The 26139-nt window shown below is 46.6% G+C and overlaps 1 protein-coding gene across 4 annotated transcripts; it reads right to left on the bottom strand.

Annotated features, from left to right (window-relative positions):
* Positions 1–4760: 4760 nt before the first annotated feature.
* On the bottom strand, positions 4761–25469 carry bltp3b (bridge-like lipid transfer protein family member 3B). 4 transcript variants are annotated; one of them, XM_079294542.1, is made up of 24 exons: positions 25028–25469; positions 20469–20631; positions 18842–18880; positions 17008–17099; positions 16695–16884; positions 16461–16601; positions 16028–16195; positions 15432–15612; positions 15166–15249; positions 14878–15039; positions 14648–14791; positions 14343–14458; positions 14095–14236; positions 13528–13721; positions 12704–13417; positions 11875–12533; positions 10389–10537; positions 9925–10082; positions 9513–9663; positions 8404–8445; positions 6415–6674; positions 5866–5974; positions 5567–5724; positions 4761–5028 (listed from the first exon to the last, which is right to left on the bottom strand). In XM_079294542.1, the coding sequence occupies exons 1-24, from the start codon at positions 25069–25071 to the stop codon at positions 4900–4902; spliced, it is 4389 nt and encodes a 1462-aa protein (XP_079150668.1). In that variant the 5' UTR covers positions 25072–25469; the 3' UTR covers positions 4761–4899. The 4 variants fall into 4 exon arrangements, with proteins under 4 accessions (XP_079150668.1, XP_079150671.1, XP_079150669.1 ...); XM_079294545.1 differs by lacking the exon at positions 14648–14791 and adding an exon at positions 11193–11276; XM_079294543.1 differs by lacking the exon at positions 8404–8445 and having other exon boundaries at positions 25028–25468.
* Positions 25470–26139: the final 670 nt, after the last annotated feature.

Below are 26139 nucleotides of genomic sequence, written 5' to 3'. Positions count from 1 at the left end.
CTTCACCGTCTGGAGTGGGGAAGCGTCTGAAAGGATTCCTCGCGCTGCATGCTGCTGCTGCTGAACGGTGAAATAGGTGTTGTTGATGCTGCAGAGCGCGTTTGACGTGCACTGCTCCCCTGGCGTCTTCTAACCTCAGTCCGTTCACACGCGCGGCTCCGTAATCTCCTCTCGTGTGAGTTGGCCGACGTGCACGACTACCCAGCGTGACCTCAGTGCAAACAAGCGCAGCGGGAGGGGAAGTGTGAAGTAAAGAGTAATGAAAAATAAAACTCCTTCTCCGTCCTGTCCGGTGTGCAGCTCCAGCTGACAACAGGCGGGAGGTGGAACCCTGTACGCCTCCGCAGGAAGCTCTTCAGTCCCGCTGTACTCTCCTCCTCTCTAGCCTCGAACCTACCGCACTGGCCGGTGCCTCTCTGGATCGCATGAGAACACAGGTGTCAAGTTAGCCGTGTTTACGACTGGACACTTCCTGTTCTTTGCTTTCAAAATAAAACTCCCACTCGCCGATTTATTACCAACCGAGCTTAGACGTGGATGATAAAGATATGAAGAAAGCTGGTTTGTGTTTCTTTTTTGCATTGCCTTCTTGTTTATATCTCGTATTTTTTATAATTTCATTTTTATCTTGTTTGCTGATGTGTGCCATTCCAATAAACTGCCTTGCCTCCACACAACTTACAAAAATGCACATTTTACAAAAATAATGCTATTAATTTGACCAACATATTTCTTCATATTTGTAGATACTGATGCAAAGCAAACAAACAAATCGTCAAATATCGAATTACTATGTGCAGAAAACTAAAGAAAACGTCGTATTTTTTAAAGGCTGTGAGCAGAATGGGCAGAATAACCTGCGATGAAAAATAGATAACTGCTGGGGCCCAGTGCTATCTGGTGCAATGTACAATTTGTATATGTTGGAATCATAGTCCCAGATTTGCTGTGTGTTGATTTGATTAATTACAAACTAAATCAGTAATACGCAATATGTACACAAAACCTATATTTTGATACAAGTCATATTGTTGTGAGACTGTTTAAGTGGTGCATATCCCCCCAAAACATCTATTAAATTTAAAAAACGGTTGAATAGAGGGTGAGCCTGCATTATTGCAGGGCCCTGTGCTATTTGCCTGCATTGTCTGATTAAAAGCTTCACTATACACTCATTAAATGCATTTCTGGAGATAAAGACATTTAACTCGAATGCTTTTATATGCATGTGGCAAAAGTAAATATATATATTGTGTAATATGCATCATCACACATTCTAAGCAACAGCCTGGTCATGGGTGCTCCTTGTGCAAATCTAAACTTTTATTTTGAAAGCCAAGCCACCGTCTTCCGCTGATTTACACACAGCGTACAGTCTGGGCGTGGATGATGGTGATGCCACAACACCAACAGGAGGCAATGCCTTTGTTTATCTCTTCAAAAAGTCTCACTCACATCCACCAGCTGTGCTTATTGTTGCCACTCTCGGACCATCAATCTATTCAATCGCACACACGCACATGCGCAGTTTCCCTCTACAGGTGTGTTCACTGCTGCAGGATTTGGAAAACGGATGAAATCCTAAAATAGTCTGCCATGAAGACGGATTTTTTTTTAACGTGCTCCGATCTGTCGACTGACAGCCTGGGAAACAGACACCCCCCCCCCCCCCCCCCATGCCGCCGGTGCATGCTGGGACACGCCTGATGGCTCCACTCTGCTGCTTAATTGGAATTCGAAGAGAAGTGCTGCCTTCAGGTGCTCCACCTTCCAGCTGATGTTTTCCCACGTCTCAGCTTGTAAAGACGAGTTGTTATTGATTTTGGACTGCAGAAAACCACTGTTTTCCTTTTTAATTAATCTGCTGATTATTTCCTTGAATCGATTAATCGTTTCGTCTGAAACATAGTTAAATTTCGAAAACACAAGTAATTAATCAGTCATCAAAACTGTCATTTAACAACATTAATCAAGTTATTGTTTCAGCAGAAGTTATTATGACAAGAGGATTTTAGATAATGAATGATGATGGCTGTTAAAGTGAGGAAATCAAACATGCAGTGACATTTAACTGATTCACTGCTGCAATTAATGATAGTTTTCATTATCAATTAATATGTTGATTATTTTTTAGTAATACGTCAAATAATCGTTAAAATTCAAACTTTAAAAAATGTGTTTTTTTTCCCTTGATAATATTTACAATTTAATTACTTCATTGAGACGGAAATGTTGACAAAACCGGTCAAAACTCCAAATAAGAAGAGGGACGCAGAAGATGCCTTGTTACAGGCCCTGAACAGACTAAACCTCTTCTCGTGACTGAAACTGAAGCAGCTAAATGGAATTCAGCCGTCGTTCATTTTCATTACAACAGTATTACAGGATCACTGAAGATGCAGCGACGCTCTGGCAGAGAAATAAAGCAGGAAGCAGAGAACAAAACACTGAGCCAGCACACAACCTGATGCCTCTCTCTCTCATCATATTCCCCACAATCCAGCTGTACACGGTGCTGGGACAGACACACACACACACACACACACACACACACACACACACACACACACACACATACACATATCCATATAAATGAAGGTCTGTGACATAGCCATCATCACAGACACATTAAGCTACATATGTATGTTTGCATTTAAATAGCAGCAGAGCAGAACTTTTCCCTCACTCACACTCACACAAACGAACACTTAATGCCCTTCTATGACTCACTGCACTACTCCAGTAAAATGTCATGACCATTTATGTGCACAAAGTCCAAACAGACTCCTTCAGCGGTTCAGTGCGGCTCATTTGAGCACTCGGAGAGACTGCACTGACATTTAAAGAGGTTTTCTTCTCCGCTTATCGCAGAACAAACTCCAGCATTGTTTTTAATTTATTCAGAATGCAGAAATAAAAGCTTTGAACAAGACTCGAAACCTTGGAAAGCTTTTATGAAATGAATGCTTGCCGTTTGTGAGCTTTTGCATCCGTTGGGACATGTGTGCACAGATTTTAACCTGGAAAAGCAGACAAATGTAAAAAATGTTTTATTTATTTTTGCATTTTAAGAAAAAACTCAAAATGTAGAGAACATTGAAATTTCATTATTTGCACTAAAGCTAGTAGTTTGATTTACTCTCAAAATGATATTACTTTATTCTCAACATTTCGTCTCCAGTCTCAAAATTAAAATCCTCCTGTGATTTATTTGTTCTTATGCCTGCAGCACTAATACTGACATTTTATATGTATTTTCAAAATGCAAAATAATTAAAAATAAATCTGATAAATAAACCAAAAAAACCTAAGAGTGATGAAACATTTTAGATTGGAACCCTTTTATTTTCATCAGTATTTCAGCAGCTTTGACAGCCAAAATACAACTCATTACTTTTTTTTTCTTTCCTCCACAGGGTTTCAGGGGGAGGAGCCTCCCAGAGAGGAGAGGAAGAGGCTGTGATGAATAATGAAAAACACACGAGATGAAACGGAACATTTTCCCTCTCCCCCCCCAAAACAAAACTCTTCACATACAATCGTGTTAAAATCCTACTTCTTACATTTCAAGTCTTGAAACGGCATTTGTGCAGAGAACGAGTCGTCTGTCAAGTCTTTTACAGTAAACAGAACAACTTTTCCTAAAGAGAAAGATACTGAAATGAACCGGGCCGAGCTAAAGTACAAGTTATGACTGTTGCATATTTAGACTGTACTGAATCTTTACTGTTAATCGTTAAGTTCGGAGAACATGTCTTCTGCGCTGTCATTAGTAAGTCTGTTTCAGTCATTTTTAACATTTACTCTGAGGTTTCCCCCGAAGTCATGAAGCAGGGAACAGCAGCCGATATGGACTTCTCCATGAAGGAATAACACATGGCAGATTAGAAATTACCATAAGGGTGTGTATATATATATATATATATAGAGTCAGGCAGCTTCAATGTGCCTTAATCCTCCTCCTCTAAACTTTTTTCAGAAGGGAGCACACAAGTTCTACATTTCTCTTCAACTCAACAGTTGTTCTCTCACAGTTGTAGTTGTTGTATTTACAGTGCCTCAGTTTTAAAAGTGCTGCACAAGTTAAGTAGCTATTTACACATAGAAAAATAAGGGAGGGGGGGGGGGGGGTACAGACATTGTTGTGGGGCATTTTGCTGGCAAAGCTGTGGAACTGAGAGATGTAAATTCATCCTCTACTGGTAATGAAATGCTTGTTCAGGCTGACACACACACACGCGTTCAACTGAAACACTGCATAACCATTCAAAGTTCGGAAGAAAATAGTCATGTGTTGACATTCTTATACAATATACACTGTACACACTGAGGACGAGTGAGAGCAGGGTTTGTCTGGTCCCCTCTGAATATGAAAGCACTAAATTACAAGTTGCATTCCTGTGCGGTGCAAAATAAGTCGTTTTTTTTTTTTTTTAGACATTCCTCTGAAGATACGACATTCAGTTTCCCTTCATACAGGTTTGAATGAAGCTCATCTAAGGTTAGCTGTGATTCTTTTGTGTTTTAACTTGCACAACAGGAACAGTGTGGGAAGGGTTTTCTGTAGGCACGACCACGGATATAGATCCTCATCCTCTCTCACACACACACACACACATCTAGTCAAGTTAAATGTCCCTTTTCAACTCTCCCCGAGCCTCCACGGTACAAAGTGGGGAACATAAAACAGACGACAAGCACGTAAAAACGAGTATTTTTGAGTCTTAACTCAGACTCTGCATTGCTTTACGAGGGAAATATTTTGAAGTCTGAAGTCACGCGGCGGCTCGCTCAACAAATAAGCGTGTGAAGGGAGCCGTCTTAGCCTTTTTCTTTGCTTGTTTACTTTTTTTTTTTTTTTGCTGCCAGACTTCGTGACAGTGGGGGCTGAATGACCGACTAGCTGGTGTTGACTTTGAGGGTCTTCATGCGGTGCAGCAGCGAGTCCTTCTCCATCTGAGCCTCGGCCAGCGCCATCTTGGTTCGGGACAGCTCCACTTTCAAACACTCGTTTTCCTCCACCAGCATCTGGAAACAAACAGGGAGGCGTCACTCGGCGTTTGATGGAAATCCTTTCAACAGAATGGTCACTGTTCTGGATATTTCAAGGAGCTTTCAGCCTCATCTTGAAGCCTTCATCATCAGATGTAGACTTCCTAACTCCTCCCACAGTTAGGGGCCACAGGATGACTCATGTTGAAAGCAAATGAGCAAATAAAACCTGCTTTGTTGTTTCGATCAGACGAGCGTTACGTATCTGTTCACTTTGAATGTTCCGTTTGAAAATAGAATACTTGTATGCTGCATGAATGAGTGAATATCACTCCCACTGCAAACAGAAAGAAAGCCAAGCATTGAACTGGAATAATTAGGCAAAACCAACATTTGGCACTTCATCTCTTTCATATCGGCCTCCAGATTTGCATTTGTAGAAAAACTAAAATGTGTGGCTGAATGCGATTCGCTGAAATCTTCACCTTTAAAAGATTAGAAATAAAATGTTATAAGCAGCATTTCGTGCCTGTATACTTCTACGTCTCATATCCCGCCACAGTGTGCGTCTCACCGTTTCTCTGGTGGACGGAGGAGGGCTGGTGGGCGGGGCTTGGGTCTGTGTAGCCTTTGGTATGCCGAAGACGCCGCCCACAACCTCCGGGACCGGCGTCAGAGCGCCGGCGGTCGACGCCCCCTCTTCCCTGGATTTGGTCTCTGCCGCCGTGTCCACTGTGAGGACGAGGAGAGACGACAGAGGGGAGTTTGGGAGGTGTGGATGTACGGCGGGCGGACGAGTTATGCAACGGCGGTGAATCAGCAACTGAAGTGGAGGTGGGAATTATCTGGCAGACGAATATGTGTGTTTCTCACCTCCTATCGAGAAGGAGCCGTCGTCCCTCCTGTGTATGACGAGGCTGTCCACATGCAGGGTGATGGGCGAGGGCTCCGGGTCGGCGGTGTTGTCGCGGGGGCCGTCGTCCTGCAGCAGAGACGGCACATGTTGAGTGTGCTAGAAGTTTTGACGTGTGTGAGCATGCGAGCGTGTGTGTGTGGGGGGTGGTGAGAGAGAAATGATCCACATCCAAGTTTCCACATCAGTTCCACAGCACATCTACTCACCCGTGAAGGGACCCAAGAGACACGGCAAAAAGGCCTTTCTATGTCATTAAACATTCAGTTCAAATCAAAATTCCAATTAGGCCACGGTTCAAAATATTTAACTTGGTTATAGAAGCTGCTGCACTGTGTGGCAGTGAGTTGTGGGGTCTATTACTGCAACACAGCACAAATATCCTGCTGAAATCATGCAGGTATACTGTAGTCGTGCAACAATAACCTCAGGGGGAAAACATCAGCTTCTGAACTTTGAATCCAAGGAGCCGGACTAACACCACGCTGCTACGCTCCAGGGATTCTCACCTTTAGGTTGACGTGCGTGTCCCTGACGCTGATCTCCATGGGCAGCACCAGCGGCGCGGAGTCGTCCTCCAGGAAGTGAGCCAGGTTACGCAACGTGGACATCAAGAAGCTGGCTCGGTAGCCGCAGAGACGCAGCTGCAGGAAGCCGTTGCGCTCGGCCAGCGGCGAGTGAGCGGCGGCGCACGGGCCGCTCTCGAGGCGAGCCCGCACCTCCGGGCTGTGGCGGCCGCCGGCCGATGCGGAGCCGACGTCGCCACCGGCTGTGAGGGAAGAGACGGAGGCTGCAGTTAGAAGGAAGCAGAATATCAGGAAGAGGAGTGGGAGAGAAAGTTGGAGACACAGAAAAAGTAAAGTGAGCTGAAAAAAAGAGAAAGAAAGGAATAAAAAAGGTGGGCTGAAGGAGAGTTAAGATTTTGTACAATCCCACGGGCTCCTCACTGCAGTGATGTTTAATTATTTCCGAGGACACGGGATGAGAGGATTCGCTGGAAACTCCCTCCGAAGTACTGAGGATTCAAAGAGAATCGTGTTTTTTCTGCCTTTTCATGAATAAGACACTCTACAGATGCTGAACACTGCGGAAGGCTTGAACTACGATATAAAGAATGACTCCCAGGACCACAAAGTGTGAGGATACAACTCCTGCTTAATGAGAAGACGAAGAGAAGAGGCGAAAGCGAGGACAGAGAGAAAGAAGAGAAGCAGAAATTGATATAAGTCGAGGTTTAGAGGCATTAAACCTGAAGGGAGGGGGGGTAATTAAAACCCTCATTTCACACAAACTTTACACACAAATTGAGCCGGCAAGCGCACAATTACAGGCACACGTTTTTTAAACAGGCGAAACACTCAGCAAGGCATGAAAATGGCCACTTAGAGACAAATCTTCTCATTATGACGGTGAGAAGTGCGTCACATCCCTTTAATGTGCACTCTGAAGGAAGAGGATTAATACCAGAGAGCAATTTCACAACCACACACAATGCTGTCAGCTTTTCTAAGACAAAATGACATATTCTCTCTCCATCCTGGGTGAGAAAGAGAGAGCCAGAGAGAGACAGCGAGCGAGCGAGAGAGAGAGAGAGAGGGGGAAAATGGAGGGAGGGAGCCAGCAGCCAGGGACTGAGTGACTGTGATAACACAGGAGGAAGAGAAAAGATGGCCTAGAGAGGGAGGGAGATGAAGGGAAGAAAAGGTGAAGAGGGACGGGGGGTTAAATGACAGAGGATTAGTAGGAAGATGGAGTAGGAGCTGGAGGGAAGAGTGAGGAGGAAAGGTGGAGGAAAAAGAGAAAGAAAAATAGCGAGGAGGAGGGATTGCTCTTGTGAGATAGGAGGAGGAGGAGGAGGAGGGGTAGCGAGGAGGAAAGCCGGCGTTTCTCTCATTGCCTGAATCACTGGACTGAAACTGCAAAGTCTGCTGCAGTGGAGAGAGGAGGAGGGAGGGGGGAAGGAAGGAGAGAGGACGAATTAGACAGAGCAGTGAATGGGAAGATCAGGGGTTAACGCCAGCCTGCACAAATGGTTGCACTTCATTAGAATGTCGCTCTCACACACACACACACACACACACACGCACTTAAGGCCTAATGTGGCAAATAATGGGTCCACTCACTCGATTGCTCACAAATTTAACCTCTATTAAGTACCCCACACACACACAGGAGGAATAAGATCTCAATGTCACATAAATACCCGCTGCTTCTGGAAAATGAGCAGTCACTCACACACACACACACACACACTCTCTCTCTCTTCATGCCATCACTTGAATTGCAACACTCTATGTGCATCTGCAGGGCATGCTGTCGAGCAAAAGTCCCGAGCCTGGAAATGAGATCTTATAGAAGACAAACTGGAAGGAAGAAAGAAACACACACACGCACACACACACCCCCACCCCCACACACACACACACAGGTGGAAACAGACACGCAGAGGCAAGCATGCATGTTAAGTTACAGACGGTGAACGAACACACAGCGGTTACCTTGGCTGCTTTGAGCAGGTATTGGTACTGAACACACCATACCTGTGGGGAGTTATGGCAAGGTAAATAAAAGGAGGGGGTGCCTGTGTGTGTGTGTGTGTGTGTGTGTGCGCGCGCACTTGACATAATGGTTAACACATTTAGGGATTCAGACTAAAGTGATTATTTTCATTTTAGATTAATCAGATGATTATTTCCTCAATTAATCCGATAATCGTTTAATCTATTAAACATCGAAAAAACAGTGAAATATGTCAAAAATATTAAATTTACTATAATGTAAGACCAAGCACAGCTATTCATTCTCACATTTGAGATTTCGGCACCATCAAGTGTTTTTCATTGTTAGCATGAAAAAAATCAATCGATTGTCAAAATATTTGGTGAAGCAAGAACATGTGTTACAGTACGAACACGCAGAAAACAGGGCTGACGGGGGTCAGTGGTGGTTCAAACCCAACAGAACAGCTTGCAGTCTGCTCCAGGACCTTCATCACATCCTCTCTACCGCCTTGTTCATCCGCTCACTCTTATAAATCAGGAAAAATACCAGAAAAAGAACTAAATGTTGTTTATGTGACCGGCTTTAGTCTAAATCCACCCACACACACACACACACACACACACACGTTCCCCTGTTGCTCTCTCTTGTTTGGTAGCTGTCCCACTTGTGGGCTTGAATCTTGACAAACGTCCCTCGACTTTCATCTTCCGCTTTAGTTTGAACCAAAGAAATAGGCTGCAGCCTACTTCTGCTGGATCGATTTTAGCGGACGTCTTCTATGCAATCAGCAGCTCACAATGATAAAACAGCGGCAGCTTGTTCTTACTACAGTATTTTGACACTTGAGGATTTCATAACCGATAATATTCACATGGCAGTTTGGTGTAACTGGGGACGTTATCAAAGAAATAAAAGTGCTGTGTAGCATGTTCAGACACCACTACAGTCAAATCCACAAGATGTGTCACCCCCATCACAGAGATGGTGTTACTACTGGACTCTTTCTGAGATTGCCGTTGCTTGGGTTGAGAACGTAGACAGACGTGTGCCGCGGTGTTCACGATACGGCCACACGTGAGTCAGTGCATCACGGACTCCTTCTTACCCAGGCTGCGGTTGCTGAGGTACTGTCTCAGGCTGACGTTGCCCAGCTGGCTGGGTGTGACCCGGCCCACCTCCAGAGCCACGGCCGTGCTCTCGCCAAACGCCTCCATGGCCACACACACCGACTGCACCTTCAACACCAGCACCGACACCTGGGGAAGGGGAAGGAAGAAGAATCAGCGCCGCCATATTACGCGAGCGCAAACTGGGATTCTTTACGATACTTTCTGTTATTTCACATTTACTGTATGTGAATTTCTGACCAGTTGACTTATTGTTTAGATTATGAACCCATAGTTACAGTAGTTATTCATCTTCACAGTGAGAAGCAGAACATTATACGAGATGAGATATGGATCCACAGCATCAATATCGAGTTACGAATATATTTTCCAGGTGTTTTGGTCTCTTACTGTGTCTTTGGTGGGATCGTCGATGCTCTGGGAGGTAGCGCTGACTGTGTCGGGGGACACGCCTCCCTCCTGCTCCTGGCCAATCACAGCCTCGGTGGCGCTCTCGGTGGCACTCTGTTCGCTGACGGCATCCTTGAAGCCCGACATGGACACGTCATCTGTACCGCACGTAGAAATAAACACATAGAAATATATTATACACATACTTACACGGACAAGACACACATTTGACTTTGATGCATTGTCAGGCTTTATCAACGCATCATGAGACTAAACACCAAAGTGCCTTCATCATTTCAAGTGTAAAAATATTTTTTTTCATGACTAAAGAAGCTTCCCCTGTTACACTGTACATTACCGACGTATCAGCACAACGCTGCCACCTTCTGGTCAATACAGTTGCCTACCAGTAGATGTGCAGTAATCATATTTGTAAGAGATGAATGCATTAATGTTTGCCCCACCTCTCTCCAGCAGACTGTACGTGTCTCCGTCCTCCATCATGTAGCTGTCTATGGAGATGTTGTCCAGCGACTGCAGGGACGGGCTCTTCTTCATGTTCTTGTAGGACACAGAGAAGCTGGACTGGGAGCGGTCCCGCATCAAACGACCACTACAACACACACACACACACAAGAGATGGAGCGTGTGAATCAGATTCTGTACGGTTTGAAATCTGCTGGGGCAACAGTCGATGCATGCCAGTGATTTATGACGCCGATTGTTTGATTTAAAGAATCCAGAAAAGAGGAGAACAGAAACGGTGCTTTTATTTTGTCATATCGGATCGGGATTTCTTCTTCTTCTGCCGACACCGAGCAGAGGCTGCTGCGCTCTCGGAGAGCTGACGGGGCTTACTCGACGAGTCATGAATTAAAGGTCGCTTCAGTCCTTAGTGTGGTGTTGTTTAAGGTCACGTTAGAAGAACCAAGTGTGCAATCCCTCCAAGAGCAAGAAACGACCCGCGGAGAAACTCAACGGTTCAAATCAAAAGACTCCCAAAAGACTGAGAACACAAGGCAGAGAAGAGTATTCACAAATATTCATCCACCACGAGTCAACAGGAAGACGCCAAACACAAGACTCACTTACGACGAGGACCAGCGCGTCATGCACGCATGCAGACATGCACGCCCACCGGGGGATTCACGTCACGCACGTTTTTCACCGATTTGTTCTCATCCAGGGTTCACAAGACGAAGCCACTCTCTCACAGACGCACACACACACACACATTAACACGGCTAGTCACAGATCCAGTGCCTTACATGTTGGATATGGAATAAAGGGAGGTGGATCTGCTGGAGTTTGAGGAGCTGAGGAGATCAGAAACCACAGACACACTTCCTTTCCTTGGTAGAGAGAAAACACACACACACACACACACACACACCTCGCAAGGGTCAAGAGGCAGAAAAGAAAGTGAATGAGTTGAGGAATGACGAGAGGATGACGTGCTGGATATGAAGACAGTGAGAGGGCAGCTCGGAGTCACGTTCACACTGACGAACACTCATACGGGAGTTCAACACACAGCTCTTGTGTTCAGGAAGAGACAGATTCAATTAGAGAGAGAAACTCATTCCTTCATGATTCAGTTATGAAATCTATAAACTGTAGCGAATGATTCAATAAAATGTTGATTCAATGAAATGACTATTTGTTTAGTTTATAAAATGTCAAAGGCAACCATTTTTATTAGTTTCATTCATTTAATTAAGGCAAAACAGTAAATATTTGCTGTTTTCAGCTTCCTAAATAAGAGGATTAGCCGCTTTGATCTGTTTTTCTGTCACGATAGAGTGAATATCTTTGAGTTTGGGGATTGGATAACACGAGATTTAAAGTACAGCACTGACTTCACTCACAACAGAGTCATTTAACGGAGTACAGGCCTGTTGTTTCTCAGTGATGGAGACACTGTGATAGTTTGTGTGATAAACTCAATACCTGGATACTGACTGAGGCATCTTGGCGGCTGCAGACTTGTCTTTGTCACTACAGTCAGACAGCGGGTCACTCGTCTGGGTTTTAGAGTCCAGCCCGCCTCCCACATCTTCACCTCCATCCAGTACCATCTCGCCCCCTTCATCCGAACTCCGCCTCCCAGAGTTCTTAGCGAAAGTCCTGTCGTCCACTGACGCTTTGTGATTGGAGTCAGGACGTGTAGTTGAAGTGTAGTTGGGGACAAGAGGGGCAGGGCCGTGCGTGGCTCCGCCCTCTGATCCCTCACCACACAGCAGCTGGTCTACAGTGCAGGCCCCTTTGGCGGCTCCTCCCTCAGACCCGGATCCGGCGCCTTGGCTCCCCTTCTCCGCTCCCTCTCCTGCATCCAGAGCTCCTCGGCTCTCTGACGGGGACAGCTCGGACCCCAGGGGCGATCCGGAACCCTCGGGGCGGGGGACGGGTTTCAGGAGCATCGACACCTCCGCGCTTTTCAGCAGGAGGCCCAGGCAGACGGTGAAGGGCTGGTGGTCTGCAGGATGCTGAGAGGGATCCTTGCGGTCTTTCTTGGAGCCCATCTTCTCCAGATCCTGCTGTAGTGCCTGCTGCAGGGCTTTGATGCTGCGTTGGAGCTGCATCAGAAACACATACTGCCGGTGGCTCACCTGCAAACACACACACACACACACACACCAAAGCGGTTATCAAAAGGTATGTTCATGAATTACAGGTGCAATGGGTTATTTTTGATGAATTAAGATTCCAAATGAATGATTCACCATCACGTTTTGCACATATTCTGCAGTTTTCACAGCCAAAAGAATGAAAAACATACCTGAGCACTCAAATGCTTCTGCACGTGCACCAACACATGCACATTTGCATCTTTACTCGATGATGACGAAGAGGAGGAGGAGGGCAGACTGTCCAATGAGAGGGGTTCATGGAGTCCGTTACTGGGAGGCGGTGTTGCATCGTGTGCGTCGGTGCTGTAATAGTCCTTCAACAAACGTTTCCTCTGCAGCCGTGCGACAGCCTCTCCGGATGTGCTGCTGGACAAACCACACCTGAGCTTCTCCTGGTGCTGGACAATCTTCGCGGGCTGACCCGCCCACACGGTCAGAGGGAAGGAGTCCACAAAGGGCTGCGGCCGCCCTTTGCCTCCGCGGGTGCCTTCGTAGTCCACCCAGAACTGGGCAAAGTGCAGCGCCCAAAAGTCAGCGGCGGCCGGCATCTTGAGGGCGTCCGTGCCCAACGTGGGCACCACCAGGCCCCGGTAGATGTCGTGGAGCTTGGTGTCTTGCTCGTGAGCGTGGCGCTGGAAGACGGGGTGGAGGAGGGGTACCGAGGAGGAGGAGCGAGGGAACGAGGAGAAACAGGGAGAGAAGAAGGGCTGCTCCTCGAAGGCCTGCAGCAGGGCCTCGAGGTGGGAGCGGGTGCAGTTAGCCGGGTGCCGGGTGTTCGTGGCCACCATTTCTGAGGTCTGCACCGAGATGGAGCGAGGCAGATCGGCGGGACAGGAGGCGTCCCGATCGATGGGAACCACCAGCTGATGGAGCGTAGAAAACAAATCAGTTGAAATCAGTACCAGAGAACTCATTCCAGCCTTTAAAGCTGAACGAAAAGCTCACGTGTCCACCTCTCTGCAGTCCACCTCACCTTGAGCATGAGGCCGTCAACCTTGATGTCGACGTGCTCTTCGGGTTTCTGCGAGTCGCTGAGCTTGTAGATCTCCATGAACTGCTCCAGGCTCTGCCTGAGGTCCAGGGCGAACAGGTTGATCCACACCAGGCTGCGAGGATCCAGAACCAGCTGCAGGGCGTTCAGCTGGACGTACAGGTTCGGACACGGGACTAGAGGAAGTGGGAAGAGATGTGGCGTTACGCATTCTTTAGTCACAGAGGAGGGAGGAACGAGACATTAGAGAAATCACAGAGAGAGAAAACACGAGAAAGAACAATCTCCGCTTTATTGCCAAAAAGAAGAAGACAAAGCATCAAAGTGTTTAATGTGCGCATCATTCCTCAACACTGAGCGTAATTCAGAAAATCAATGTCTTCTCAGCCACACAGCAGCCAGTGACTTCCCCACAGCTGAATAAATGGGCTGAATAGATCCAAACGGGAGGAGGGAAAGAAAGCCAGAACAGTGTGCCTGGTGTGTAAAACCGACCTACTTATAAAGATGAATGTTTCTAAAACGAGACGCTGAACACAGAAGTCTTACTTGGGTAGTCCTTTCCATCGGGGAAGTAGTACTCCGTGAACTCGACATGAATGGCTGGCATCTCTGGGGGAAGGTACAAGGTCTTCTTATTGCAGGAGATCATGGTCTTGGGGCTGGAGCGCCGCTGGTCCGCTGTCGACACCTGCAAATACACGAAACAAAGACACAGAAACGTCAGCAGTGGAGATGATGTAGTCTCAGTGTTTTTAAACATGAAGGTGTGTGAGCCAGAGTGCGTCTGCGGTGACCTGATAGATGCTGAAGTCGGCTATCCTGAGAACAACAGAGCTGGACATGAGCTGGGTCTTGGGGCTTTGAGGGAGAGGAGGACTGAAGGAGGCGCTGGAGGAGGTGTTTATCTTACCTGGAGAGAGAGAGAGAGAGAACGAGAGATTGAAGGAAAGATAAAGGAGGGACAAAAATGAAACGACAAGGGGAGGGAGAGAGACAAACAGAGAAACCACTCAGTACACCAACAAGAAACCTTTGTGCCTTTCAAAAAAGGCGTACATCACCCACCGCACCCAGCTGTGCGCACACACACCCGGGGTACCTGGCTCAAGGCACCAGCAGCACTGGGCCGGAGGCTGTGGGTTTTCGCTCCACTCTAGGAGTCCTCCCTCTGCCTCCCTAAGCCCTACTCCTCCTGCTCTCGCCTGACTTCCTAGAGGCCCACACACATCGTCCCTAAGGGACACTGGAGGACAGAAAATCCACAGGGGTGATGTGCCGTGTGCCAGGAGAAGCAACAAAAGTGCGACACCCTGAGGCGCGCAGGTTTACCGTGCTGTGGGGAGGTGTGCGCGGGGGCCGGCCCTTGGTGGTCTCGAACTGCGCTTGTTAACATCTCCACGTTGGTGTGGAACTCATCGAGCAGCCTCCGCACCCAGCCCTCTCTGGTCTTGGTGGCCTCGCTGTAGTGCATCCAGTGGTCACAGCTGTCACCTGGAGAGGAGGGAAATCGGTACAGGTCGTCGTTTGTTTGACGTGAACCGTTTGGATTTTGCATCCCGAGGCAAAGGGGAGACGTAGAAGTCAAAAACAGACACGGTCTCGTTGCAGGATTCATACCTGCTCTGTGGAACGGGTAGTAGTCCAGAGTGATGGAGCTGAAGGAGAGCTGCATGGCTCCACCTGTTATCCTCTTGTTGCTCACTGCACAGACGAAAGACAGCGAAATAGTCAAGTCTAAGCTCAGTGACATGCTGTTGAATTAAAAAAGAAAAAGGGAATTGAGGCCACAGCTTGAGCAGGTGTGTGTATTCATGAAGAGTCAAAGAGAAAAAGCTCTCTGTGCCATGTCATGTAAAGCACATGTAGGTCCGTGCATACGCGACCTTTGTCCTTAACGTGGATGTCGTCGCAGATGTGCAGGTCGAGGTGTGTGATCTGGAGGTGGTGGGATGTCTCGCACACGTCGTAGGCGCTGAACAGCTTGGCCATGGTGGCGCTCTGCTCGGCCGCCGAGGACGCCTGCTGCGCACGCACCTGCTGGGCCGAGGGCGGCGCCGATGACACCTGGTGGACACAGACGCGGCAAAAACAACACGCAGATACACGGATCAGTGTTGGGGGTTTGTAGTGTGTTTTCATGTCAATGTTAGCCATGGAGAGACTGAACAGACTGTTTGGCTCAATCAAATGCTGAATCGTGCAATACTCAATTCCTCCAGTAGATGGCGGATCAGACCCAAACATAAAAATTGACCAATTCAAGCTCTGTGCGACCTGGATATGTGTGAATTTGCGTGGGCGATCAATGTATTTAGTGAATGTGTTTCAGAAGCAAATAAAATAGGAGAGACAAAGATGGTGGAGGCAGACAGACGCCATATGGCGACACAGAGGGGCAGACATGATCTCCACGGACAAACTATCAGACCATGACACGGCGTATCCACAGAGGGTGACATTTGGGCATTGACATGCGCACCTGTTCTTCTGTGGCCATGCTCTTCCTCTGCTGCGCAGACCTCTCCATGGCCTCGCTGAGCGACTTGGCATACTGCACCATGGCTTTGAGCTGGGAGTCGGTCAGCACCCACAGCAGGTCGTCCAGGATCAGGATCAGCTTGGAGGCCACCACGTTACAGTCCTTAATCTGTGTCGGGCAGAGCCATTGGCACAGACATGCATTATGCAGGTGGAGGTAGCCTGAGAGCTCCCATGAATGGAACGTGACACTCGTAGGGAAACTCTCTTGTCGTGTGAGGTATTTGTTTATAACACTCGAAGTGCATATTACATGTTCTTTATCAGGTACAGCCAGCAGAATATACGTTTTTACAACATGGACTAAAACCCCACAGACAGCATATTTAGGAGATAGGGTTGTGTGTGTGTGCGTGTTTGTGTTTGATGCTGACCCGTCTCTTGAGAGTGACTCGGATCTTGGACTGGTTGGTGATGAGGCGAATGGGGGCGCTCAGCATCTCATGCTCGGCGCTCTGGATAGCGTCAGCCTCGATGCGGATCATCTGCCAGCTGATCTCCTTGAACGTCAGGATCTGAACCAAACGGGAGTGGAAGCAATGTTAAAAAAACTAAAAAACACAACATCCTAGAAGTCTTTTAAATAAAAAGAATAAATGAACACGGACCTCTCCCCTCTGAGGGTCCTGGATGCGGGTGAACCGCAGGTCACTGATACTCCAGCTGGTGTTGACGCTGTAGACCTGCAGCTGGGAGAGCTCAAAGGAGGCGTTAAAGGCCTTGGCACTGATCCGGATGACGATGGAGTTGATGGACAGTGACATCCCCTCCACCACCTTCTCAGCAAAGCCATATTCACTGGAGAGAAAGTCAGGAAAACACACTGAACATTTAACCCTTGTGCCCCGCTTTAAAAAGGACGTCAGAGTTCAATCATTTCTGCGTTACAAGAAGCACAAAAGAAACAGCAGCAGCGCTCACCTTTGTCCTGAAGCTGTCGCTATGGGAGATGGGCCATTAGGGGGACGGGGCTCATCACAGGTGCTCATCTCCATCACCACTTTATCCAGAGTCTGCAACCAAGTCACAGGCTTAGCTTCATGACCAACAAAGTCTCCATCAGGACTGTACCGAATACCCCGGATATGAATTATAAATCAACACACGGATGCTTGTTTGCATGTCTAGTCATTCCATTTAAATTAAGATCAGGCTCCACTTATATGGTGAGTATTATACTCTAGCAGACCTCGCTGCTGTGGTAGTTTCCATCGGCGTGTTGACTCCTGTTTTGTAAAGATGTTAGTCATCTACTCTGCACCTCACGTGTTCGTCCGCCAAACAAAACGTTAAAGCGGAAACGATTGAAGTTTGAAGATTTGAAGTTGATCAAAATAAGTTGTTGCGGCCAGCTTCGCCCTTTGCCACTGGAGGTGTGGAGGCCGCCTACATATTGTTCACTCACGCACAAGCAGCAGCCTGTCTCGCGAGATAAAACACCTTGAAATGCAAAGAGTTATTCTCTAATTAATAAAAGTCTAGACACTCTTTTGTTACCGCCTTCGTGCAGTAGCCCGTCTTCCCTTTCTCGCTGTTGTAGAATACTTCCATGCTATTGTTGGTGGTGTGATAACATTGTGTTGTACAGTGTAGTGACTCAGAGCGGTTACAACAAAGTGCCATTGTGCTGCCTTTTATAACAATGCCCTTGTATTATGTGGTCCTGATAATCATGATAAATAGCGTCGCGATAGTTTTGTGTTCCCCCGATATGTTTGTTGAAGTGTATTATATAATACATCAAGGCGGTGAAAAACACCCGGTGCTGGCAGCATATATAAATGAGGACCGAGGACCACACGCAACATTCCAGGTTCTGTGTGGACGAGAGTCAGAAAGATGGAGCGTTTATTCCTCGTGTTGTTGTCGGTTTCCAGCAGCCTGTGCTTTGGGAATTACAGCCACCTGGGGACCGGGTCCAGCATGGCGGTCTGCCAACCCGACACCTGCGCCCTGCTCACCGCGGTGGCAGCCATGGGGGAGAAGCTGGGAGCCATGACGCAGACACAGGGCAAGCTCGAGCAAAACCTCGGCGCCATGATGCTGAAGATGGCCGGCGTCGAAGCCACTTTGCAGTACTACAAAAGCCAGTCCCAGGAGCTCCAGAAGATAAACCAGGCCCAGGACGAGCAGCTGAAGGCCCTCACAGACATCACGACGTTAACCGCATCGAAGATGGCTTTCTCCGTCGCTTTGGGAGCCTCGACCGGTCCGTTCGCACAGGACACGCCGCTTAAATACCAGAGAATCCTCTCCAACATCGGCAGCGGCTACAACCCCGCCACGGGCATCTTCACCGCCATGGTCCGGGGGATGTACTACTTCAGCTACACCATGTACAACAACAACTCCGGACAGCCCAACTCGGTGGTGTCCCTGATGATGAACAGCCAGAAGGTGGTGTCCACGTGGGACACGGTGGGCGACGACAGCCAGGACAGCGCGACCAACACAGCCGTGGTGCAGCTGGTGGCCGGAGACAGCGTGTACGTGCAGCTCTACGCCAACAGGGCGGTCTTCGACGACAGCTATTACTACAACACCTTCAGCGGCTTCCTGCTCTTCACCTTGTGATGAACTGTGTCGTTTGACGGACCCAAATACAATCGGTCCCATTACGTTAAGAAACAAATCTTATTTGTAAATGGCTTTATCGGAGATTTTGCTGATTTGAATGACAACAAACGTGGCAATAAAAACTTCTCATTGACCTCTTTTGATTACGTGAGCGACGGGTGTTATGGGTGAAACTTACCAAAGTGATGGGGTGAGTCTTCAACTTTGTCCATGGTATCTGTGAATGAAAACAGAGCTTAGCTTCTCAGCCGCAAGCGTTTGGCCTTTTAGTGCTCCCGAAAAACGCCTAAACTACATTACCATTCAAATCAATGGGACGCACAAATCAAATCAAATGCTAGTGAATCAAATCAAGTCAAAAGCATCAGGCCAGTTAGCTCAGAGATGAAGGAAGAAAGAGAAATCAATGAGTCTGGACTGACAGGCAGTTCGTTCCATTCAGCTCCGGCGCTCCATTAATCCTCTTGATTCAAGTCCGTGTCAAATTATAGAGCAAAAGAGGTTAAACGCTCACGTTCACTTTGCAGTTCCCTCCGCAGACCGACTCCTTCTCCGAGAAGTCGTGAATCAAGGATTTGCGGCTTTAATTGAATTAGAGACGCGTTTTATTGGCCTTGTCGTAGAGAACGCTAGGGAGGTGCCAATAGGGGGTGTTAGCTCAGACCTGTCACTTTAAGTCGAAAGAGCAGGAACATTTATGTACTTTTATTTCATTTAATTTGTTCGTGTCTTTTAAAATGAAGAGGTTAGAGTGTTGCGCCTCGGTAACAGGAAGAGACGAAGAAGAGAAGGGGATCTGACGAGTGAGGAAGTGAGATATACATCTGTTCTCGTTTTTCTTTTTACCGACAGTAAGCAACACAGCGCACTTTAAGCAGGTTTCAATGCCATCGAAATCTGATGCTCCACACACACACACTTACTGAAAATGATGCGGGTATTATCGTTGCAACACTGACAATGACACAGCAATAATAGCAATTGGGTAGTGACCAACAAAATGGAGATTCAAACAAGTGTGTGAAGACAGGGTTGAGAAATGAACGAGAGAAGAGAGACAAACAGGAGGTGGAGGAGGAAAAGAAAGAAGACTTTGGTCTGAATTAAAGTCTAAGTCACGAAGGAAGTTACTGTACGCAGCTCCATTCACTGTTTCCAGGGTGTGTCAGTCTGCTCTTATACCATGGCCATGACGACCGTGACCACATCTCAGGCATCAGCCTGTGTGTGTGTGTGTGTGTGTGTGTGTGTGTGTGTGTGTGTGTGTGTGTGTGTGTGTGTGTGTGTGTGTGTGTGTGTGTGTGTGTGTGTGTGTGTGTGTGTGTGTGTGTGTGTGTGTGTAGAGCAAAGACTCAATGGAAGTGTACACCATACGCTTGAATCAAGTGTCAGCATGTCAGTTTCTATACAGAGGAGAATTACGTCATTTTCTGGGTTTCCTTTCATTTAGGAATGAAATAAAATCACGTCAATCAGTTGTGTGTATTGTTTTAAAGATGACTTTGTAAATTAATCAGATCTTTGTACTTTTGTTTTAACAATCCCCTTCAAAGAAATAAAGATTTAAAGCAAAAACTTGACATTTTTGGGAAATATGCTTATTCATTTATAAAAAGTGTATCAATCTTAACTCTTATCTATGTGTACATAGGACGCTACAGCATGAGGCAGTTAGCTTAGCTTAGCATAGAGACTGGCTACAGCTACACATCTAATGTACAGTTGAGAGCGGGAACAATCCTTCTCATCAAACGACCTGCCGGACACCAAATAAGCGTATTTTAATGAAAATACGACTCCCTCACCCTGATGGCGGCCTTGTTGCATTCCACTCGGTTGATGGCCAGCCAGGTGGGCAGGTCCAGCAGACTCTGGAGGACCTCCTCGTCCAGCTCCAGGTTGGTGAGCTGGCCCTCGCCCTTCAGCGTGCTCAGGTTGATTTTGTCCGGCGACAAGTTCTTAGCAAACCTACGACACACGGGCGAGAAGAAAGGGCAGCTTTGAGCCTGGGAATATTTATAGAATGAATGAATGAATGAATGAATATCAGGCAATTTACAGTATTTTTCTAAAGCAAGCTATTCATTTCAGAGTGAATAATATCCAAGAACACAACCCACATCATTTTAATAACACACAAAAAGAAAAATCCTATAATTTAGGGTTATACATAGCTGTTGATCAACTCAGCAAGTATGGATATAAATACTGCAGACAGGATGGTACAGTGGGAGGTAAAGTAAAAGGCCTCAGTCTGACACTACGTTCAGTGTACTCAAACCTCACACGGCCTCAGACGCCAATAAACCGCTTTAATTAAAAAGGTATGAGCTTGTATTGATTTTAACAACCTCGGTTTCACAGGAAATGCTACGTATGTATATATTTACAACATCTGTGTGCTGAGGTGATTCTGTGGTGTTCGCTCCATTTGCTCTTTAGCTTCAGTAAATATGCTTGAACACACAAACTCCAGCGTCCGTGACCTAAGTGTTTTCTGCCCACGCTCACACTCTGATTACGGGTTAATAGTTAGCGGAGTTGGCAGATACCGAATGGATCATTGACCCGTGAATCTCCGCAGTCCAGTCTGACGGAATCTCCAAAAAAAAACCAGGGACTTACAGTATGCGTCTGTAAACGGGGCCGGCTCAAAGCACACATTACCGACAGAGTGGCCCGATTGCCGCGGCGGAGACAATAGACAACAGTATTTTACTGCCCTACTGACTGAGACATGCCGCGAGGAATGTGTGCCAACGCGCTCAAATCAACACAGCGAAGCATCGCTGTCGTTTGAAGCGCTTTTGTGACGTTTTGACACAAGTATTCAGCAGCAGCAGAGATAAACAGAGTATTATTCTGTGCACATGCGCTCACATGGGCATACAGAACCACAGCCTGTCTGAGAGATGGGTGTTGTTGCTCAGCCTTGTAATCAGTGAAATATTCATTCCTGCTGCTGATCAAGTATCCACCAGCTAGCGTCCCTCTCCGTCTCTCTCCTTATCTGGCTGCCCGGTCTCCCCCCCCCTTGCTTCCTCTCTCCTTCTTCCAAAGTCATAAATAAACCAACACTGTAAAGTTCAAAGTTCGCTTTATTGTCAATTCCACAATGTACTGAACATACAGGGGAGTTGAAAAGACGTTTGGAAACAAAGACACTTTTTCCTGCCCCGACGGTGCATTCGTGGCGCAGCCTGATGACATCAGTGCCAGAGAGAGAGAGAGAGAGCGAGAGAAGATGGCGAGAGTGACTCAAACAGACGACCAGCTTGTTATGGCGGCCAAGACTTGGGCGAGACAAAGAGAGAGAAGACAAACAGAAAGAGAGACAAAGAAACTACAGCTCGAAAATAGTGTTTTCCCTGAGAAATAAAAAAGATCTGATGTGTTGCCACATTCATTGCTGCCAGTGTTCATTAGACCAAGCAGCAGGCTTTGGCTCAACGACAAGAATGGAGGACGTGACATTTAAATTGGCCTCTAAATCCATCAGCAGCTCATTCAGTGTCAACGTGGAGGGTAATGAGTATCAGGGGACTTTACTCAGTTGGAGACCAGTTGACAAATCCAACAGAAACACCCGATGAAGCCTGTGGTAAATGTGGCACACTAAGACAACCCAACAAATGAAATGAAATCTGTGAGAGGCCAGCAGCACTGCACTGTCTGCAGGCCGTCTAAAAATAACAACTTTACCCAATATACACTTTAAATAACACCTTCTTGAGGAATGTTCTGCTGAAGTTAGTTTCAAGGCGGGTAACATGACCCACTTACAACTCTATCATCCGACTGTCTTGCTTATCAAAAGAGCCTATAACAAAGTGCAGGTGTCTTTATTGGGAAATCCTTCTGTTGTTTTATTGATGTAGCTATAAAAGAAACAAAGTGCTTCTTTGGTCAAAGGTGCCAACAAAGCTGTTTGCAAAGTGTTTGAGCTTGAATATGTGTTGACAGACAAAAATAAACTTCAGAACGGACGTGTTATGTCCGCACGTTTCCTAACACTGGTCCTGGTGCTCAAACTGACTGAACAGTTCTCTTTCCATTAGAAGCTACAGTGCTAATCTTTTCCTTCTTAGGGGCCCGTTCTGTGTACATTTGTCTGTAAACAGCTTTGCTTTATGCGCATCAGGCAAATCTCCCTCCACCACTCAACATTTCCACATTCTCTGGGACTGAGGATGTAGATTACGCCGTCTACAGTTTGCGGGACGGCTGTGGTCTTGTGACATTAATAAGCAGTCTGGAGTCAGGATGTATGGATAGGCAGGAGGCATTTTTTGTGGTTCAAAACAAATAAAGAAGGAAGGAGTGTGAATAAATGGGGGACTAACCAATAACTCAATCAACTACTTCAATTGCATTATCTCCTTCACAAGACAAGTCATTAATACAAAGTTTGAGTCTGGAATTAAGCTTCTGTGTCAAAATATCTACCAGCTAAGCCTGCGGCCTATCAACCTCCCCGTGAAAGCAAGACAAACTGTCTTTGACAGGGAACAAAGCAGAGGGAATAAAGAGCCATCCATCTATATATGTGTGTGTATATGTGTAACAGGAGCTCTGTTAGTCCCGTCGATAATCTAAACCAGTCTGTCTGTAATGATGACAAACACACACCTTGTCATCTAATCACTCCCTGGGGCTCCCAGAGTTCGACCCATCTTCATCGATACACCGTCACATTAGGATAACACAGAACAAATCCAACAACTCCACACAAAAAGCCACACACACACACACACACACACAATGCTTCTTCTAACCGGAAAAAACCCGCCCTGCATGCCTCGGTGCACATATTCTCGGCCCGGAGGAGGAACAGACACTTCAGACTATACTGAGGCAATGAGCTGCAATGATGGCGGTGCTGCCTCACTCTTAAAAAGGGCTCGCCCCGGTCCACGCAAGTATTGGGACAGACGTGTGTCATCTGCAAACATTGAGCGGACGTGTTGACACCCACAACATAACCTGTTGTTGTCAAAGCACATCTAGGAGCAGTGTGTGTGTGCGAGTAGTCTAGCCAGCGAGGCTTTAACTATTCCTGGCTGGTGCTGACGAGGCAGAGGCTGAGCGGACAAAATCTTTAACCCATCTTGGAACTTAAATCATCCAAAGCCTGCGTATCACTCTGCTGTATCTGTAGACGTACAGTAGAATAGGAATATATATATATATATATATATATATATATAAATAAATAAATAAAAGAGGATGACATCATCGCCACTCTTCGGGTCACTTCCTGTCAATGTCGACGCTAATGCTGCTGAGGGCATGCACAGTCACTTGTGCATTGCCTCGACACACACAACTTAGGGTACTAGGACATCGAAGGGCATGCCACTCACAGGCTGTGTGTTGGAGACAAAACAGGCAAAATTGACAGTGTGTAAGTGTTTGAAGGACAAAGCCTAAACACTATTAAGGTATTTAATGATATCACAACCGAGTCACCACAAATACTTTTTCTCCCAGAGCACGATCATCTCTGTGTTTTTTCATGACCACGAGCCGGTCCAGCTGCATACCGACGAGCTTTTCAAAGACGTCAGTCATCTGTGAGCTGCAAAATGAACCTGACAGCTGTCATTCCTTGCGCTCCGTGTGAGCGCTGTCATTTCTTTTTGAGTTTATCATTCAACGCACTCTTCTGTTTGAAGGTGCTCAATTGTATAGGTGTGTCAAGCTCTGCTTCTGGAACAAAACAGGGAAGTAGTCCATTGAAAGTCCCTTGAGGGACAGTGGAAAAGAATGAATAATGCATGTGAAGCGGGTCCAGCTCATGCTGCCCATAACAGCAAAACATTTTAACAAAATAAGGGGGCTTTACACAGCAAGTGGTAGCGCCATTAAACAGACCCTGAACCATCAGGCTCATTTATCTATAGATACATAAATGGGGGCCTGCAGGCACTAAAACATGCTGTCAAATGTGTATAATTAAGGGGACAGACTGATGCTTTAGGATATTTCCTTCTCTAATGATCTTGTGTGGTGCGTTGAGAGTCCATGCGATATCTGACAGGGAGGCACAGTTGTGAAAAGAGCAGATAAGCAGTAGTTCAAACACGTGTAAACAACGTATCGACATATTAATGTCATATTACTGTCTAATTATCTCATTGTGTGATTTATTGTTGTAGTCGGTGTGTCGTTTTAACAATCTGACTCAACCACTCGCCTGCTACACAGCAGGTATTGAGGGATTAGCCCTTCACGAGCTAACTAGCACCAGTGCTAGCCAGTTAGCTGCTGCCTCGGGTCAGTGAGGGTTACGTCACGCAGCTGACAGTCTGACAGACAACAGGGATGCGAGCTAGCACGTCTGCTAACACAGCTCAGGACTGACCTGGAGAGATGCTTCAGGATCTGCTTCTTGATGAGCCCAGCCATGGTCGCACGAATCCGATTATCCGAGCCGGTCGGCCGGGGTGTTTCTGAGCTAGCTGGCTAGCCTGCCCGCTAGCTTTTTCCCACTCGAGGTATAAACACAGATCAAATTCTCATCCCCGTGTCAGTCTTCATTTTAACGGTGTTCCCGCGTCATTCTCTGACAGTTGAGGCGGAAAAACAGCATTTCAGAGGCCCGAGTGACAGCCGGGTTTTGTGGACAATGCATACCACGTTAGGCCATGTCGTGCAGAGACCCTGCTGAAGCTCCAAAAAACGGTCCCAGATGATCTCTGCAATATCATACAGCGAACACCTGGACAGCGCGAGCGACGATCAGCGTCAGTTGTCACGGCGTCAGGGCGGGGCGTCGTGGTGCGTTCAGGATCCGCTGGGAAATCCCTGAACTTGAAGATGAGGATGGGGGTAACTGTAAGTACTTATATTTATGGAGCTACTGGCCAATTACTGTAGATGTTAACTCTGCTGTTTGCTCAGTAATTATATTTTAGAGGAAGATGCTATGATAATTAAATGTAAATAGATTATATTTAGTCACTGTTGCAGTTTGACATTATGGTGTCCATACTGCATCGTGGCTTCAAGGTGTTCTCTGCTCTCACCATAAAACGCTCTTTTAGTGACATCTGGTGTTCAAGTCGAGGATGTTAATATGCTTTGTATATATTATCACAACAACAACAATAACTTGGGGAAAAAACGTGTTTTTCTATTAAAGATGAGAGAAGATTTGCATGAGGTTATACAAAAAAGTCCAACAGAAATATTCTTTGATATTACAATACTACAAATGGTGATATAATAAGCAGCAATAATTATGAATGGACTGAGAATACAAAAATTGTATTGTAATATCAGTACTCTTTAGAACAAGTCCTATGAAAATATCTTTGTGTTCATTCACTTGCAAACAAAATCTAAGGGACGTAAAAAAAGACTCACTCATATGTATAATAATTGAAATGCAGTGAAGCCTTTTGGACTTTTCACTTCTTTGTCAGTGGGCATATAAAATAAAAGCTGTGACTTGGCTCTGATGAGCCTCTCTCT

Source organism: Melanostigma gelatinosum (assembly GCF_949748355.1).
Source record: "Melanostigma gelatinosum genome assembly, chromosome: 22".
Lineage (NCBI taxonomy): Eukaryota > Metazoa > Chordata > Actinopteri > Perciformes > Zoarcidae > Melanostigma > Melanostigma gelatinosum.
This window is presented reverse-complemented; position numbering and strand designations above follow the sequence as displayed.